At 40.1% G+C, this 20,579-nt stretch overlaps 1 protein-coding gene across 1 annotated transcript in view; it reads right to left on the minus strand.

The window, feature by feature from the left end:
- Positions 1-253: 253 nt before the first annotated feature.
- LOC121385504 (ferroxidase HEPHL1-like) overlaps positions 254-20,579 on the minus strand; it is a 38,068-nt gene continuing 17,742 nt past the window's right edge. Inside the window, exons 7-13 of the mRNA XM_041516206.1 lie at positions 14,764-15,041; positions 8,503-8,711; positions 7,299-7,473; positions 4,331-4,543; positions 2,675-2,879; positions 1,502-2,163; positions 254-678 (exon numbers count right to left, since the gene is read on the minus strand). Of these exons, the coding sequence (XP_041372140.1) occupies positions 389-678; positions 1,502-2,163; positions 2,675-2,879; positions 4,331-4,543; positions 7,299-7,473; positions 8,503-8,711; positions 14,764-15,041 (2,032 nt within the window). The 3' untranslated portion in view covers positions 254-388. The remainder of the gene's footprint in view (positions 679-1,501; positions 2,164-2,674; positions 2,880-4,330; positions 4,544-7,298; positions 7,474-8,502; positions 8,712-14,763; positions 15,042-20,579) is intronic.

Consider the following 20,579-nt stretch of genomic DNA (forward strand, 5'->3'; position numbering starts at 1 on the left):
TTCGTTATTTTTGATAACATATAGTGGTAACACACATACGTGCGATAACATTTTAAAGATATACGACAAGCTGCTCCGAGGTGATGACCAGATCACCAATGCCTTGTCATCCAATAAAAAAAGAGAAGAAAAAAAGCACCAAAAAAAAGCGCGGTCGAATCGATCACTCTGTGACGTACAAGTTAACCTGAAATTGACTTATCTGTGACGCACCAGTTAACTTTAAGCGCTAGGGCCGTAAAATACGTTTTAGTTGGAAAAAAGATTTAAATTTATTTTAAAACTCTTTTCTGAAGACATGTAAGAAAGAGAATACTACATTCGTGTCCGTTAACATGCCATTTATTTTACAACCCGTAGCTTAAAAACAACTCCTGTGGTAGTCTGTTTATTTATAGAAGAAGTTCCTCTTGTCCGGCAACACCGTGTAGGTTATCGTCATGCCGTTCTTCACGTGAGGGGCGTTGTGACAGTGCACGATCCACGTGCCCGGATTGTCGGCCAACATCTCCAGCGTTTCCGACACCGTCGGCCCCACGTCAATGACGTCCACCCTCGTCTTCCTGCCCGACCGGTGAATCAACGTCTGGCCGTGGAAATGGATGGGGTGCACGTCAGTCGGACCGCCCCAGCCGGAGATGTACCAGGACACGAGGTCAAACTTGTTCATTTCCAGACCTGAAAGAGAAACGTCGGCGAATTTTATATATTTCAGTTTTCTCGATGATTTAAGCGAGTTTTATGGAGTTTCTTGATTAATTCTCCAAACGTGTTCATCATGTGACCTGAAAGACAAAAATGTGCGATTTTTATTTCAGTTTTCTCGATGATTTAAGCGAGTTTTATGGAGCTTCTTGATTAATTTTCCAAACGTGTTCATCGTGTGACCCGAAATACAAAAATCGGCGAATTTTATGTCAGTTTTCTAGATAGTTTCAGCGAGTTTTATGGAGCTTGTTGATTAATTCTCTAAACGTATTCATCATCTGATCTAATAGACAAAATATGCGATTTTCGTTTAAATTTTCTTGACAATTTCAACGAGTTTTATGGAGTTTCTTGACATGAACATACGAGACGGGGAGAGTGGGGAGGGAAGGGGGCGTGATGGTGTGGATTAGCCTCTACCTTCTACATTAACAGGGTTGGCGAGGGCTCTAGCCCCCACACCCAATAATATTGGTAGTAAATCTTAAGGCAGAGATTAATTTTACTTGTAGAATGCAATAAATTGCATTTCAGGATAGACTAATTTTCAAAAGTTTACGGGGCAGCATACCCCCGAACCCACTAGAAACTTTGCTTTGCGCCCTTGATCTCAGTCAGCTCCCCCCCCCCCCCACCCCCAATGTCTACTTGTTTCCCCCGTGCCTGCATTAAAGTATATCGCGTATTTAGATTGAAGTATACGTTCGCATTTGCCGAAAAGTACAGATTGCTTTGTATAAAAGGACGCCCGCCACCACCATTTTTACATTAAAGTATATTGTGTGGTACTTACCGTCTAGATTGAAGTATATTTTCCCATTTGCCGAAAAGTACAGGTTGCTTAGTACAAAAGCAGGCCCGCCAACCTGGTTGGGTGCAAATCTGGCCTTGTTTTCGTCGATGTACCAGCTCTCGTTTTCATTGATGACAGAAAACATGACGGCAAATTCCTTGTCGACATCTTTCCTGCGGTTAAACTGATTCAGGATGCCAGGGCGACACGTGACCAGTGGACCAATCAGACCAGAGTACACGTCCTTCGTGACGTCAGTCTGAGAGTAATATTGCCAGGAAACACAGTTGGGGTCCTTCGGTCCGGGTCCAGAATTTTTGGGGATCTTCCACTTGTAGACATACACCTCCCCTGGCTTTACCGAGTCATCTTGTGACGCGAATGGGCCATCGGCGTATTCAATGCCCTCGTTCGCCTTGTCGTAACTGACCCCCTGAGCGTGAATGGAGTAAGCCCTCGACGCCAGGTTCTTGAAGACGACGATGATTGTCTCCCCTACTTCGCCTCGGATGAACGGCCCAAGTAGGTGCAAATGTTCTTCGTCCGGTCGTCGTCTCTTTTGCATTGCAAAGGTTCTGTCGGTGAATTCGCGATAGACGGCTTTCTTGTAGATCGACCCAATAAACTGGTCCCCGCTCAGAACGCAGAATTTGTAGCCAACTCTGTATAAGGAAACATCGAAACCACATCACGTTACTGTTTATGGTATATTTCTTGAATATCTAAAACTCAGTCTCTCTGTTACTGATACTTCAGGGCCGTACCCTAATCAAAATCCTGGGGGGGGGGGGGCACTACTTTTTATAAACAAATGAAACACTATACAAATTAAACCCTGAGATGTGTATGCTATTTTCTGGAGTAAGAAAGAAAAAAAAAGAAGGAAAAAAGTGAGATTCTCATGGTGGTGGGGGGGGGGGGGGGGGGGGTGGGGGCAACTGGAGGGTACGGTCCTGTGTAGTGGTCTTACACCTACCCATTGAGTCATTAAAACTCGCTTTGGGTGGGAGCCGGTACCGGGCTCCGAACCCAGCAACTACCAGTCTTATGTCAGATGGCTTAACCACCACACCACCACAGAATCTCACAGAAAGCATTTACAGAGGGCGGGTTTTTTTGAAAGGGAGATGATTAAAAGGGTTGTAAAAAAGGCGATAATTAAACAGATCTTACTGTGCAGGATCGGTGAACAGCACCTCTTCTACGGGGTCTGCTTTGACGTCACAGTATTCCCAATCGAGCTCTATGGCTGCGATGTAGTACACTCGGGTTCGTCGACTATGGTACCGAGGGGTGTGGGCTATTCCACGTGGCAATACCCTGTACAATGCCTCCATCCCGGCACCCACGTGGGGGCGGCAAATAACTGCCCAGACACCTATAGGGTACAATTGTATACATGTAGAAAATCGACTTCTTTTTATATCAGTGCTAGTCTCAGACTATCAACTGTCACGACAGAGTTGGCCAACTTGACAGCTGCGTTGTAATTCCCCCCAACTCCGAAGTTACGACGGGTGCGTTCCGATTGACAACTAATCGAGTGTAGTAGTAGTTGCATACGGCGAGAATCGAGTTGTAAGAGTGCTCAGGGTAGCAACTGGACAGTAGTAGTAGAAGTCCGTTGTGAAAGTTGGCAGTCTGAGCCTAGCACAAGAAAGAGTTAAAGGGGCGGACAAGTCAAATATGAGCCTTATGTGTTGGAAAGATGCATACCCGGACCACCAATACAAACTGACACTTTAAAGGGGCGGACAAGTCAAATATGAGTCTTATGTGTTGGAAAGATGCATACCGGACCACCAACACAAACTGACACTTTAAAGGGGAGGACAAGTCAAATATGAGCCTTATGTGTTGGAAAGATGCATACCCGGACCACCAACACATACTGACATTTTAAAGGAGAACTCAAGTCAAATACGAGCCTTATGTGTTGGAAAGATACATACCCGGACCACCAACACAAACTGACACTTTAAGAAATGAAAAACGCGTATTTTCAGAGTTAAAAAACCGTGATTATTCCTACTAACTGAGGGCAGCCATTTTGTTTCATTTTCATGGCGTCCAGTACTCTAGCTTGGGGCGAAGTGACGTCAGCTTCTACCAACTCCTGTATGCACAGTGTAAACAAACACGGTAATTTACGACAAAGTGCTTCCCTTTGATCAACCTGACTTGTAAAACAACACAAATGACTTGATAATATATTAAACTATTTAAATAAATATATTTCAATTTGCATTAACAGAACAAAATGGGGTTATATTATTTTTCTATCTTAAAACTAGGAGCCAAAACGACCACTCAAGATACCCAAGTGTTAATTTTCTTTTCTTTGGGACTACGTAATTGGTCAGTTCTATGATTTCAGATGAGAAAGTCCACTTAATGAATAGTTTTACAGAATTATTTACATATCTGTCTATCTATCTCCCTCTCTCTCACCCTGCTTCCCCTGACACCCCCACCTTCTGTCTCTCTGTCTCTCCCTGTTTATACATCTCTCTGTCTGTCTCTATCTGTCTCTATGTGTCTCTTTCTGTTTCTCTCGCTGTCTGTCTCTGTCTGTCTCTGTATCTCTCTCTCTCTCTCTCTCTCTCTCTCTCTCTCTCTCTCTCTCTCTCTCTCCTCTCTCTCTCTCTCCTCTCTCTCTCCTCTCTCCCTCTCTCCCTCCCCCCCCCCCCCCCCAAGTGTTCAAATAAAAATAATGCTAGATAACAAATAGCCATAGTTAAGAATGTTCAAATATTCAATTCCTTTGCTTTCCCCACATTCAAAATGAAACATGTCCCTTTGGTGATAAAAAACACACAAAAACCCCACCAATCTCTGTTGGCCTTGAGTGCAAGGTCACGCCGGTTCCTTGTCGAACCATCTGCGACGCTGCGTTGTTGCCGTGTCTTGAGAATGTCGCACCAACAAGGTTGAAGACGTGGAAGTCCCTCACCTCTCCCTGCCCCATTGCGTACCAGACTACTGAGTCACCCTGGTACATATCCAGGCCCTTCAAGTTACTAAACAATCTGCCATTTATACCTGCAAATACAGAAAACAACTCTCATACATGTCCATGGTATCGATGTTCCTTTGATCGATTATAATCGAAAATTGATCGCAAAAGGTTTGCTGATGTGAAGATCAATTATAAAATTCATAATCGATTGTCGCTGACAATGTTAACTGAGTCATTAACCCAAAATGTGTCGTATCGTGTTACCCACCTCTAAAATTGATAAAAGTAAGAAATTTGGGACGCACATCTCTTAGATAATTAAATATTTTTTTTTATAGCACAAAGGCACCTGAATTTATGAATAGATGTTTGATTTAATAGGGTGAAAAACATGACATTACCTTGTTACAAATCAAGGCCGAGAGACTGAACCTGAATCAAAATAACGAAAAACTGATTTCATTCAGTATTTTATAGCAGTCAGTCAATTAATAAAGACTTGAAGATGAACAACGTGTATTCTCAGGCTGAAATTACATTTATGGTTTATTTTCCAAGATTATCCTTCTCTATGCCTGTTACTCATTTTGCAAATAACACGTCAACACCGTAACGCCGGTCAGCAAACACAGGCTATGAAGTATAATGATAAACCAAGAGATGTTACATGATTCCTTCCAAGTAGAGAAAACGACAATCCTTTCAAATGATATTAACGACAGGTGCCGTCAATTTTAGTTTTTTTTACAAATGATCAACCAAAAGAGGGATGGGTCACTGCTTATGCTTATTCTTTGTCAACGCCGTAACGGGCATAATTAATATATTGATGAATTAAATTAATATGATTCATTCATAGATCATCATAAATGTTTGCCTCGAAGATAGCTTGGCAATTCAACATAGCTAATCAACGATAATGCGATGAATATTTGTGTTTTTGTTAAATTTTGTCTTCACCGTAACGGTCAACACCGTAACATTATGACGTTACGATTTTGATCAAGGGTCTAAATAACATGCTCAGTACTCATGTAAACAAATATTCCTTTGCACTCCTATTGTTTCGTCCACTTAATTGTGTGAGCATACAATACTTGCGTCGAACATTCTTATCTATTTTCGTGGCAATGATGAAATTCTTACCGATTGTGTAATCGAAAGTTAATCGGTTGGTGCACAGCGATTATAATCGATGATCGATTATAAAACAACACCTGTCCATGGCTCGAAATTCAGTGTTACGCTAAAAGCTAATACTAAAAAGTAAGAAGCAGCAGTTTTAGAAATTAGTACTAAAATTAACTCAGGGACAGGACGTAGCCGTAAAACATTCGCTCGATGCGCGGTCGGTCTGGGATCGATCCCCGTCGGTGGGCCCATTGGGCTATTTCTCGTTCCAGCCAGTGCTCCACAACTGGTGTAACAAATGCCGTGGTATGTACTACCCTGTCTGTGGGATAGTGCATATAAAAGATCCCTTGCTGCTAATCGAAAAGAGTAGCCCATGAAGTGGCGACAGCGGGTTTCCTTTCTCAATATCTGTGTGATCCTTAACCATATGTCTGACGCCATATAACCGTAAATAAAATGTGTTGAGCGCGTCGTTAAATAAAACATTTCTTTCTTTCTAAAATTAAGTCCTAATTAGACTTGTATAATTTTCTAACAGTAATTCCCGGGGCGTAGCCAGAGAGAGAGAGAACAACCCCCCTGCTCCCCCCAACCCCCCCCCCCCCAAAAAAAAAACACCCCACAAAACAACCCGCCTTGACAAATAAATAACAGTGTCATGGGAAAAATAAAATTCCAGACGAGACAAGCGCCTTGTCTGCCTCATGCTGGCTACGCCATTGAATTCGGAAGACTTGATAAAACGGGGATAAAACGTAAAGTGTATATTAATTATCACTCCTGAAAATCAAGAATTCTTAAGATATCTGGAATATTGTCAAAACATGACAAGCAAACACTGTTTATCAGAAAACAGTTTAAATGGCAGTTGTCCTCTAACCTCTGTAAGTGTTAAGCCTTGCATTTTTATTTAGCTTCATGCTCTTACAATCAGAACTAACGTCCTCGGGTATTACCACCGTACCAGCCTCTGGTGCCGTGCTCAAGCCATCGGAGTTAAGGCTGGTAGGTACTGGGTTCGCTTCCCTATACCGGATCCCATCCAGATCGAGCTTAACGATCCAATGGGTATAGGTGTAAGTACCCTGCACCGACTTCTCTCTGAATAACCAAAAAACACCCAAAACCTTCAACTAATCACTAATCCACTGTTTGGGCAGACAGACAGACCAGATAGCTGAATTGTGTGCCCAGGCAAGCGTGCTTCAACTTTAAATGGATATAAGCACGAAAATAAGTCATTTTAAAGAATTGGCAACACTCAGGCGACCAAAAGATACTGATCAGAAGTTAGGAACACTATATTTAGATTTCTACATTTCACACATTATAGTAAATGAAATATTCACTTTAAACTAGGTGGGATGGGTCACGTGTCTGAATCTCAAATGGATATGAGCAAGCTGAAATAGTTTAGAGTTAGAAAAACCCCCCACACACACAGAAAAAACAACAACAACCCCCCCCCCAAAAACAAACCCAAACAAACAAATAAAAGTAAAAAAAACCCCTATAAACAAGTTTAACAGCCCCCCCAAACCCCCCCCCCCCCCAAAAAAAAAAAAAAAAACCCCAAAAAACAACCCAAAACAACCCACCTCCAAACAACAAAAAGCAAATTTCGCTTTTTTAAATCCCATTTTCCCTACCGCACCTCCCAAAATTGAAATAAATAAATAAATAAATAAAATAACAAGTACTTACCGTGCATTCTGTTTGAGCTCACAAACCCGGAGTCTGTTTTAACGGAGTTGGGCGCGTACCTGGCTATGTTCTCGTCTAAATACCAGGACTTGTTTTCATCGCTCACCAGGGATAACAGAAAGAACTCCCTTTTGGTCGGGTACCGAGGATTCACGAACTTCTGACGTGAAAAACGCTAAAACACAAAAAACAACAACTCCAAAGATCGATGTTATATGCATCGTAAACTAGGGTCGTACCTGGGTATGGGGTGAGTGGGGTGGTTGAGTGGCGGTGGGGGTGGTGGGGTGTTGCACCACACAAACAAACATATCAAAAATTGTAATGAAGGATTGTCTCCTAGTAGAAAATAAAGGCACTTTTCAACTAAAAAGGACAGGTTTTTTAAATTTTATTTTACTGGGAGTTGCACCCAGAGAGAGAGAGAGAGAGAGAGAGAGAGAGAGAGAGAGAGAGAGAGAGAGAGAGAGAGAGAGAGAGAGAGAGAGAGAGAGAGAGAGAGAGAGAGAGAGAGAGAGAGAGAGAGAGAGACAGTCAGACATACATACATACAGAGAGACAGACAGACTGACAGAAACAGATAGAGCGACAGACATAGACAGATAGAGAGACAGACATAGAGAGAGAGAGAGAGAGAGAGAGAGAGAGAGAGAGAGAGAGAGAGAGAGAGAGAGAGAGAGAGAGGAGGGAGAGAGGGAGACAGAGAGAGGCAGAGACAGACAGAGACAGACGGCGAGAGAAACAGAGACAGATAGAGAGATAGAGAGATATATAAATAGAGAGATAGACAGAGATATGGAGAGAGACAGACCGTGATAGAATGAGAGAGAGAGAGAGAGAGAGAGGAGAGAGAGAGAGAGAGAGAGAGAGAGAGAGAGAGAGAGAGAGAGAGAGAGAGAGACAGAGACAGACAGAGACAGAGACAGAGACAAAGAGACAGACAGACAAAATGCAATTTATTAGAAGAAAGAAACAATAAATATGTCAAACAGGGCCGGATCCAGGAATTTGTGGAGTTTAAAAAAAAAAAAATGTTCATTTATTTTTTAGGGGGAACTAAAGGAAAAAGGCCACATGGCCAAATTCGTGAAAGTGGCAACCCGATAAAATTTGTTTCAAAAAGCCAGAAAAACCCCAGGCACTTGAATATATTCATGGGGAACGTGTTCCCTGGTACCTCCTGGGATCAAACACACTCTAGTACCCATTTTGTTGCAGACTGATCTCCCTTGCATATCAAGAGCGGCCCGACAAGGCCGGTGTGAAGGTCTTTAATGCTGTCCACCCCTGACTGGTACGTCTGGACCGTGCAGGGCGGGTCCTCTTTGGTGGGTGCGGTGGCCGGTGGGATTAAATCGAAAGTGTAGGTCACCGTCCGCCCAGGTTGAGCCGTCTTACCGGTGTACTGGCCGGCTGAAAGATCAACACGCGGACGTCATTATCATACTTGGGGCGGTACGTAGCCCAATGGTAAAGCGTTCGCTTGATGCGCGGTCAGTCTAGGATCGATCCTCGTCGGTGGGCCCATTGGGCTAATTCTCGCTCCAGCCAGTGCACCACGACTGGTATATCAAAGGCCGTGGTATGTGTTATCCTGTCTGTGGGATGGTGCATATAAAAGATCCCTTGCTGCTAATCGAAAAGAGTAGCCCATGAAGTGGCGACAGCGGGTTTCCTTTCTCAATATCTGTGTGGTCCTTAACCATATGTCTGACGCCATATAATCGTAAATAAAATGTGTTGAGTGAAAGAAAAAGAAAAACATGTTTTATTTAACGACGCACTCAACACATTTTATTTACGATCCCACTGACGGGGATCGATCCAACACCGACCGCGCATCGAGCGAACGCTTTTTTTAATCTTTTTATTCATGAACGTCAATCGAGCGAACGCTGTACCGCTGGGCTACGTCCCGCTCCTGTGCTGATACTAGTGCAGGGCGCGCATTAATTCGAGTTCATGGCCTAACCACCTCACCACCGAGGCCGGTCAGATCTTGTTATTTCATTTCATTTCAGCTTATTTTCGTGCTTATATCCAATTAAGATTCAAGCATGCTGTCCTGGACACACACCGCAGCTATCTGGGCTGGCTGTCTAGGACAGTGGGTTAGTGGTTAGTTTGTTAATGATTAGTGAGAGAGAAGAGGGTGTAGTGGCCTTACACCTACACATTGAGTCGTTAAAACTCGCTTTGGGTGGGAGCCGGTACCAGGCTGCGAACCCTTTACCTACCAGCTTTATGTCCGATGGCTTAACCACGACACCACCGAGGCCGGTCATTAAGTCAATACTTTGAAGATTTATTTTGTTGATAATGACTCTAAGTACTCCAATCGGGATTTTGTGAGTATGGTAGGTTGTACATTTTTGGTTTGTGTGTCCATTTGTTGCACTATTTCGGTTGAGAAACAGTTGAAACACGGTGCCACAAGTTTTTAATACCAGCTATATAAAAGGTAATGTAACCGTTTTCGGACGTAGAAAGAACCACACTTTCTTTCTACGTCCATTCTGACTAATTATGATACTATACCCCCTAGGGCTGTTCAAAGGTAAGGAGTAAACATTTGGTAATCTGGACATATAATCTTACAGAGAAACCCGCTGTATTTTCCCACTAAGGTCAAGGTGAAGTGGTTTTATGTGACATTCAGAACAAGCTGTTATAACGCAAACCTGCTCCTTCATCCGAGACAGGAATATTTTTCCGATTAGTAGCAAGGGGTCTTCTATAGGCACCATCCCACAGACAGCCTTTGATATACTAGCAGTTTCAAATAGATCACGATGAGACAAGACGTGTGTCCATGCTCTCTCGAGTTACCCCCCCCCCCCCCCCCCCTGGGGGGACTGATGGTCTCTTATGGAGCTTTGCTAGAGTACCGGATTACGTACACCGGGTCACGGGCAACCGTGACCTTGGTGTACGGAGACCCGGTACAACCGAAGAAAGGAAGGTGGAGGAAGAGGAGACGTGCGCCAGGGAAGGCTCAGGGGGAGACAAAACCGGCGGCTAAACCGCCGGCAGCGGCTCCTTCTGCTTCGCCACCCATCGCCGCCCCCCGTAAGAAGACTGGACTAGAAGAGGCACCAGCCCCGGACATCCCGTCTTCTACGATGGAACCAGTTGGACCAACTCCACAGGCCATAACTTCAGCGCCTCCGGTTGTGCCGTCGATTATACAGGCGGCACCCGTTGAGGCGCAGGCCCGAAAATTGGCTATTGTGAAACGGAAGGCAACCACTCCCCCGAGTGGCCAACCAGACAAGCCAAGCCAACCGTTCCAACCGCCGAAACCCCACGAGCCACAAACCCAACAGTGGACTCTTCAGGCGGGTAAACTACAACAGCAGATGCCAACCTCATCCGGATGAACATAGAGGACGTCACCAAACTATACATGACCCCCAGACAAAAAACCTGGGTCAAGCTTCCAAGGAGCCTGGAAGGAGAGTTCGCCATCAGCAGAACCCTTCTGAGTGATAAAGAGGAGGTGTGTATACTGACCATACGCCAAGCCGGAATATACCATCAGGGAATGCTGCTGAAAGAAATGGACAACCCGACGATACATCGCATCGTGAAGACGATATCGGGGGCCAACTACCGTCCATTGGTCAGGCAATTAGCAGTCAGCCCATACCGGCCCTTCTTTACAGACATTGACTCCTCCAACTTCATCGGCTCACCCTAGACGCCAACCTTTGCTAGGACAGGTAACAACCTCCTTTTTGGGCTAGTTGGACTTTAAACACTTTCGATCGAGTTCAAAATTCTTATGTTTAATTTTTTTCATAAATAGTCTGACGCATTTTACTTTGGCGCCCGATCAATTGCTCAAAATCACCTTAAAAACCTTTTGGCTGAGCAGTCTTAACTACTTTGGGTCCAGACATGTTTTTGGATGCAGTTACTCTTTGTAGACTTAGGTATTTTCCAGGCTTCACCGAGTAATCGAAATTCAGCCAATCAGAGCACGGCTCCCACTCGGTGTTACTTCAAGTTTGCGAAGTGTCTGCTATTCGGTCCGCGCTCGCGCTTGACCGCACTAAATGGCTTTTTTCCAAAACCTGCCCACTTCAAACTCAATCCCCCTAAGTTGGTCACTGGCGATGTCAGAGGCTAAGTCCGTAGTGGGCGTGCCTGAACCTTTTTGGATAGGGGCACGTTAATAGAATTCCCAATCTAATCCCGATATACTAGTCGTGGTGCACTGGCTGGAACGAGAAATAACCCAATGGGTCCACCGACGGGGATCGATACTAGAACTACCGCGCACCAGGCGAGCGCTTTACCACTGGGCTACGTCCCGCCTCTAAATTTATAATACACCATTTCCAATGTCTTCACACTGAATGCGTATCGTGCTTTTACACTTTCATTGGAAATAGAGTATATATATATTTATCATATAATATCTTACATTTTCAGTGCAATCAAAGTATGTGATATTTTTCAGATCACATACTTTAAGAATTTGATAACTTTGCAAATTAGATGTAAATTATATATATATATATATATATATATATATATATATATATATATATATATATATATATATATATATATATATATATATATATATATAAGAATTGTTTCTCATTTTTTAGGAATTTATCGATGTATAAAAGTCACAAATGGTATAAAATCGTGTATAATTACAAACAGTACAAGAAGTGTACCTTAAAATACTCAAAAATAATTTCTTTCGTTCTTCCGTCAACCATGTTCTGTAAATAAGCGTAGGAATACATGTATACATACTATTGGAAATTGTCCGCTAAAAATAAAAATAAGTATTGAATCAACAAAAACAGTGTATATATCTTTATTATAACTTCTTTTTAAAAAATGAAACAATTTCATGTGCAGATTTGTCTTGTGTTTTTCTATCGCAAAGTGACCTTGATATTAACTTTTGTTTACGTGTAGTGACTGTTGGTGTTGTGCGGTTATTTCGATCTTGGTCTTCCGTGATGACGTATTTTTATGAGGTTTATGGAAGGATAACGCTTGTTTTTTTAGTGACGTCAGCCAATCAGAATACAGTAAATCGTATAAATTCGGAATGTTTGTAATTATATATATATATATATATATATATATATATATATATATATATATATATATATAGGTTATTACCAGAGTGTTTTTCGGTATCGTCAATATCATATATTAGGAATAAAAATTGTATTATGCGAGCCTCTGGTATTGTTTTCTTTAATCATTCATGAAGGAAGAAGGAAGTCCTGGTGAAAATATATTACAGGTAAAACAAAACAAAGTAATATATGATGCTGATTGCAAGTGCTAACTATTGTACATTTTGCTTTAAATTGCTAATGCCAAAAGTGATTAAGTATATTATTTTATGGTAACAGTCAAAAATTAGACGACCAATTGTTTCAACCTCTGTCAAAGGTAGTAGGCTTTCTGCCAGAACATAATTCGAGGGTACGTAATACGAACTAAATATATTCAAAGGCATATATTGGGTAGTTATGGGTTTGAAATGTTGTTTTATTGGACATTTTATTTAATGCACTTTTACAAATTTTAAACAGCAATTATCTTACTATAATCTATCTAAAAATTAAAACAAAACATATCCATTAATTTCCGAGATTTTCGAGTACATACATGTAATTTTACCTGCGTTCCCTCTGGCAGAAACCCAGGGTAGGGAACCAATTATTTGGTGTAGAGTATTTTTAATTTGACATAAAGAATGCATTGAAAAGTGCAATTTTATTATGCTTTATTAGTGGACATTAGCTTTGAAACTAATTAACCATCATTAATTCTGGCCAAAGTAGGCCTACATATGTTGCTCCTGCCAAAGTGTTAGCATTTTAATTTTAATGACAATATACTGAACTGACGATAAACGTTGTTAGCTAAACGTTAAATGCAATCTGATTAAAATCAGGTCCACTGCCCATTTTCAACACTACCCCCCCCCCCCCTCCCCCCACATCCCGAGTCAGGCCACCGATCTTATCGGAGGTCGGACTCGGGATGGGCGTGTTCGAAACCCTAGTGGTATATGGGCACGTTAAACTAGTTATCATCATCATCATCGTCACTGGCCTGTACTGGAAAGTAAAGATCCAAATAGAGCTGATTTTAATCAGATTGCGTTAAACGTATCAATTCACGTTTTGAAGCTGTTTTGCAACTAGAAAGACGTTTAGTATGGAGTCGTTATGGGCTGTCGGTGAAAATTAATTTACAGGTAAATAAATGTGAACTATAAATATTCATATGTGAACAAATTGCAATACCTTTATTTAATGTATATCTTAAGTACATACTTGTCTTTCATTTTTACATTGTAAATATACCAAATTGTCATGTTTATGTATTACATTTATACTTTTGGTTTACCACTGTCACTTTGAAAACATTTGGCCCATAACTGTATTTAGTCAAATATTAGGCAAAATCTAGACTGGAAATGATTTATGCTTATTAAATCTTTTTTGCAATTTGTTTATTTTATTTTTGGCATCAATCAGTCTTGTTTATAATAGCAATATGTATGCAAGTTTGAGATTCTGTGTGCGCTATGAAAGAAACAATCTTAAAGTTAGTGGCGAGAATTTCAAAAGTTATGTCCCTTGGTATAAAAATCCCGGTCAATCATAATTACTTTAACAAATCAATTCTTTTACTTACGGTGGTTTAAATTTATGTTAGTGACATAAATCGGTTCTTTAAAATACTGCACATAATAACATATACATATAAATGGTGTTTATGGCTGATAAAGGGTTATAAATTGATAACCTATATTTGGAAAAATAATTTTACCACTTTTAATTTGCAACTAAGGTGCTAGACTCACGTAAACAAATTTATTCATCATTCTAGTTTACGAACACTACCGATGTTTAACGATTAAGTCGGCCGTTAATGACTGTAAAGCCGTAATCGACATGTAGGTATTCGGGGTCGCGTTTTTGGCAAAATGATAAAACGCGTTTAGAGTTGCGGCCCTTTGGTTGCGGATTGCTACTAATTTGCAAAGTTATCAAATTGTTAAAGTATGTGATCTGAAAAATATCACATACTTTGACTGCACTGAAAATGTAAGATATTATATATATATATATATATATATATAATATCACGTCGTCAGGGAACGTCATAATATATGACGTCATTTTATATGCGCAGGTTATCTTTTTGAGCGTTATTGTTTATAGACCAAAATAATTCAAAATATAGTATGAACGTTTAGTGTTATTATTAGCAAGTATGATTCAAATTTAACTATAAATATTGTCTGTTATTTCTTTTACGTTCATCAGGGTATGAACAAAAAAAATCATCCGCAAACTGTGTGAACGTAAAAGAAATAACAGACAATCCTTAAATGCTACGACCAATGAATGTAACGGAAATTTAATGATTATTTATTAAAAAAAAATAAAAAATAAAAAATAAAACTCACAATCAGGATCTTTGTAAACGAGTCCTTCGTTGAATTTCGTGTAGGTTACGCCGTTTGGCCAAAACGAATATTCCCTGTCAGCGTCATTCTTAAAGACAACACAGATTCTCTCCCCTACATTTCCCCGGATAACCGGGCCTAGGAATCCAAGATGGCGTTCAGAGTATGAACGTTTCTTCCTCATGGTGAATGTTTTGTCGGTGTATTCCACGAACAAAGCCTTGACGTATCGTCCGCCAATTCGCACGTCAGAGTGAGTAAAAAAGGCATTTCCTTTGCTGTAAAATTAAAAAAACAAAAACAAAACAATAATAATAATAAAAAATATATATACATGTGTATATATATATATATATATATATATATATATACAAGCGTTCTACCGGGCCCAAAATGGTTTCTTATCACCTAAATTCAAGGTCTATAACTCTGTGAAAAATGGATAAATCGCTATGAAAATTAAACTTCATCTGTAACAATACAGGATAAAGCTATAAACAAAAATTTCAGTGCATGCTTGTTTTTGGCCGAATTCAACGAAAATGCCCGAATCTGGATAACAACCGTGTTTGTTTTCATATTAACATTACTGCGAAACAACTATATAGACATGCAAACAATTCGCTGGACATTTTTACATTATTATAATAGATTACAATTAATACTGCGGTTAGAATGATACAAATACATGGTCAAACGGCCTCAGTTTGGCACATTTTGCCCGAATATCTCTATTGTCTTTTGTTTCACTTTGAAAAACTGCATGGCCATACAACGTGTGTCTGACTGCAGTTAACCATTTTCTTACACACCCGGCCCATTGGGCTATCTCTCGTTCCAGCCAGTGCACCACGACTGATATATCAAAGGCCGTTGTATGCACTATCCTGTCTGTTGGATGGTGCATATAACATATCCCTTGCTACTAAAGGAACAATGTAGCGAGTTTTCTCTCTAAGGGTATTATATTTTGTCAAAACTTACCAAATGTTTGACATCCAATAGCCGGTGATTAATCAATCAATGTGCTCTAGTGGTGTCGTTAAACAAAACAAACTTTAATTTAACTATTACACACCCGCTGCAAATCGCAGGGCTGGAAATTTACAGCAGCCACAAGGCAAATTGCCGCAGTGCCGTAGCCATAGAACGTAGCAATACCAACCAATGAAATAAGCATAATCGAAATTGAATGATCTGTGATGTTGGCAGATGCCTGTACACGGGAAGGGGTTCGGGGATGGCGCATTTTAACTAAATCTTATGAAAACGTTACACTCAGACATACAGATCTTGTTGGCTTGTAAACAAATGACCAATCCACAGCAACACATTATTACCCAGAGACCTTGCAAATTTGAATATACCTTTAAATTAGCATACTATATATTATTAACCGGGTTAATACACTAAATTATCACATGGGTTTATGAAATGGATATCATGGGTAAGTTATTGATTAAAAGACATATTCAACCCGTGTGATAAATTTATCTTGTAACCTGTAAATGGGGAATTCCCATTTTATTTTTACTGGAGTTAGTGGCTTTTCATTACCGACGTCATGCCTGATTTACAAATTACGTCACATCATATTTGAAATGTTACACAGGATTGCCGCAGAGTATGATTCTTATCATTAAGTAAATCCATGAAAGGAGGATTGCTTAATAAATTTAAGAAAGTGTAGTTATGACGTTAAATTAAAAACCGATTTTGTAAAAATAATAATAGAGGGTATGTAATAAATACAGAAAAATAAAGTCGTGCAATAAATAGGAAACGAAAACAACCGAGTTAATAAAAAAAAACATACGAAGCACATGTGTAATAACAAGTGTAATGATGCAATTTTTCCACGCAATGCTGTTAGAGCTACTGGTGATACCAGTAGAGCTAATTTTAATCAGATTGAACGTTTCGAACAACAAAACGACGTCAATGACGTCATTTTGACAAGCGTTTACACTGTGGAAGTCGCATTAAGTTATGACGTCGCTTCACAAAATTACGTCATTCGTTGTGCGCGTGAAATCATTATGATGATCACGGAACTTTAAGCATTTATTCGTCTCTAGATACGGATTGAAAATTTTAGGTTTGGGGTGTCGGATGAATTTGTAGGTGATTACATTCGGAAATAAATGTATATATATGTGGAAAAATTACTAATTGAAAACAAATATTAAAAATAAACAAAACAAGACCACCACCACCACCACCACCACGACCACCACCACATGGGATTGTTTGCATTGAGATAGTTAAAATGAAAGAGCTGAGTAAAAGGGTCACCCATTTGAGACTTCATTGGTTCTAGGCAGGTAAACAGTTTTGTTTTGTTTAACGACACCACTAGACACACGTGGGTCATACTGGTTATATATCCCTGAATATCTTGAACTAAATGGATAATAAACAGCGTTATTATCCACATAGTTCACGATATTCAGGGAAATATAATCAGTATGCCCCCACCATCTTCATAAATCAAGGCTAATATTCGTTCCTCGTATTCAGCCTTGTTACATGTAGTCAAGATTACTGATATCCACTACTAGCGCCCTCTATCGGAAGAAAATTTTGTAACACCGATTATGTCCCTTACACGATGGCATCGCTGACCAATCACAGCATCGGTAACATGTGACAATCTTGAAAGCAATATCACAATCTAATTAAAATTAGCTCCACACATGTAATAGTGGAGCTAATTTTAATTAGATTGGCAATATCAAGAATTAACCGCCGGACGCTGACGCTGCCATCTTTGTTTACAATAACAAGGGAATCTATAAGGAGCGTTGCGATTCGTTGCAATCAGATCTCATCGCATCCAATGAAATTTAAGCATTTTGTGGCACGATTTCTTGACGACATGTATCAAGGCTGAATACGAGGAACGAATATTAGCCTTGATTTATGAAGATGGCCCCCCACGTGTGTCATAATGATTTTACGTACACCACGTATGACATAATTTTGCGAAGTGCATGGGCGGATCCAAGGGGGGGGGGGGGGGACCAGGGGGACGCGTCCCCCCAAAAAATTGTTCAAGTGCCCTCAAAATGTCCAAGTGCCCTTTTTGTTTGTAGAATTTTTTTTTTTTAAGTAAACAATAATTATATTGTAGATAAATGAAATCAAGATTTTCGTGTACATGCGCAAGCTTGCAGATATGTGTCTGTGTTATTGAGTCTCAATGGGGCCCCATTGAGGTTCTAATGCGAGTGACGCCAATTTACTTCATTATTGCTAGTATATTATGACGTAGAACTGTAGGAATTCATATTAATTGTAAATATCAAAACTTGTAGTAAGGTGCCCTTTTGACGAGTCAATGTGACCTTCTTTTTTGGTCCCCCCCTAAAAATATTTCCTGGATCCGCCCATGAAGTGATGTCATAACTTAATAATGTGGCTTCAGTGTAAACGCTTGTCAAAAATTTCGGAAAATGACGTCGTTTCGTCGTGTCTTTTTAGTTACGTTTCAAACGTTTTGACATGATCCTAGGTTGTTATTCATAAAAATTATATTTTGGATAATGTGGATAATAAAGAAATTATTACACTCGCGTGTGAATCGTAGGCCTACTGATTTTACGAAACTTTTGTCAGGATTCATGTATTACTCTCGCTCTCGCTTGGGTAATACAATAATCCTGACACAAACTCGTAAAATAAATATCTATTTATCACGGGTCTGAATTCAACTAAGAAACACTTGACAATACCTCGTTTTGTTACAGGTGTGAAAGTACATCAACGGTACCGTGACAAAATTTATTATATACATAGCAATGAAATATATAGATCTACGGAAACCATAAAAGTCATATCCGGTGAAAAGTCATATTTTCAGTGTATTTTAGCTACAGTGAAAATATAGAAATCGTATTTACTTTTTTGCAAAAGTGCAGGATTAAATTATCTCCCTTTGTCTCGTTTCTTAGAACGTCGCCATGTGTGTCTGCTGAAATTGGCTGCTAGCGTAATTGGCTGCTAGGAAGTGGCTGCTAGAATCCGCTCGGTATTACAAAATGGCGAGAATTGTTCTAACTGGCTAGTAAGCATTTGACGATATGCGTTAATGACGACAACTCGCAAGTGAATTAAAAGTGTAGTTATGCTTGTATTTGAACTTAGAACTTGATTATATACGATTGAAACCAGACATTGCAGCTTTAAATTTGATGATTACCAATGCATCTGATCGTATTTGGAAAATAAAAAAATGTAATTTAATCAAATGTACCAATAAAAAAGGGATACGAAGTGCAATTACGATAAAATATATAAAACGAATTGAATACGAAGCTAAATAATGACACAATGTAGTGTCATCGAGTGTAAGTGTAAGAATTTAACGGCGTTCGACTCGTTTTGTTTTTGTGGGAGTTTTTGGAGGATCGCTTTGTCAGGTATGTTTGCACCGCAGTATTGTTAAATAAATGTTAATAAAGATAAATTTTATTCAAATTTCTTTTTAAAAGTCTATGGTCAAGTAAATGTTCTGGCAAAGTTCCATAGGAAGAAATATATCATGACGTTATGTGTTTTCGATAGGATAAGCGAAAGATATTATCAAAAAGCGAAAGATATTGTCAAAAATTAGGAAATATGTATATAATAAATAGACCATTTCATGATGTTTTTTTCGAATACGATTTTTATATCAACTCGTGATGTGTGAAAAACATATTTTCACTCATTGCTTCGCAATTCGTGAAAATATGTTTTTCACACATCACTCGTTGACATAAAAATCGTATTCGAAAAGGTGAATAGCTACTTTTACACGATCTGTTTCCTTTCTACCTTGGGATAGTAATTGTGTCACCCTTTGTCGTGCGAATATATCTCTGAGTCTACAATTAATTACAAATTCATCCAACACACCTCAGCATAAACTGTTCAAGCTGTATCAACAACAATGCTTATGTTCGTAACCAGCGGAAGTGTTTTAAATTAGCAGACATCTTAATAGTTCACTAGGATGTATTGCCACACAAAAAAAAAAAAAAACCCAACTTAGTATCATGAAAATCAGGGGCTGATGGGGAAGGGGGGGGGGGAGGGGGATGAGAGAGGTAATTAAAGGGAACAGGGGACATAGACCAACTTGTCGAAATGGCGTCCCAAATGGCAGGAAAATTAATAGAGAAAAAAAAAGAAGGAAGGAAGGAAATGTTTTATTTAACGACGCACTCGACACATTTTATTTACGGTTATATGGCGTCAGACATATAGTTAAGGACCACACAGATAAAGAGAGAGAAAACCCGCTGTCGCCAGTTCATGGGCTACTCTTTTCGATTAGCAGCAAGGAATCTTTTATATGCACCATCCCACAGACAGGATAACACATACCACGGCCTTTGATATACCAGTCGTGGTGCACTTTCTGGAGCGAGAAATAGCCCAATTATGCGTCCACCGACGGGGATCGATTCCAGCCTGACCGAGCATCAAACGAGCGCTTTACCACTGGGCTACGTCCCGCACCATGAGAAAAACGAGGCACTTGAATAGATTAGGGAGAACGCATTCCCAGTCTGGAGTTTCGCTTGTGCACACTGCACGTGCTTTCGTGTGCTCGACTTGGGGGTCCTTCATTTCGTTGTTTTTGTCAGCGAAATGAAGTTTACTACTGGGATGTATGCGGCCATTGGAACTGATTGAACGCTGGAACGCTTCTCGTTTGGACAGCCTGCACCACCAGGTTGGATTCCTTTTTAGCGAGATTCCTTGCCTCCACGTCATTTCTCCGTCTGACTGTCGACTTGGTTTTTTTTTCGTCACTCGTATGACGGCCA

The sequence above is a fragment of the Gigantopelta aegis genome, chromosome 11 (genome assembly GCF_016097555.1).
Source record: "Gigantopelta aegis isolate Gae_Host chromosome 11, Gae_host_genome, whole genome shotgun sequence".
Classification (NCBI taxonomy): Eukaryota; Metazoa; Mollusca; class Gastropoda; order Neomphalida; family Peltospiridae; genus Gigantopelta; species Gigantopelta aegis.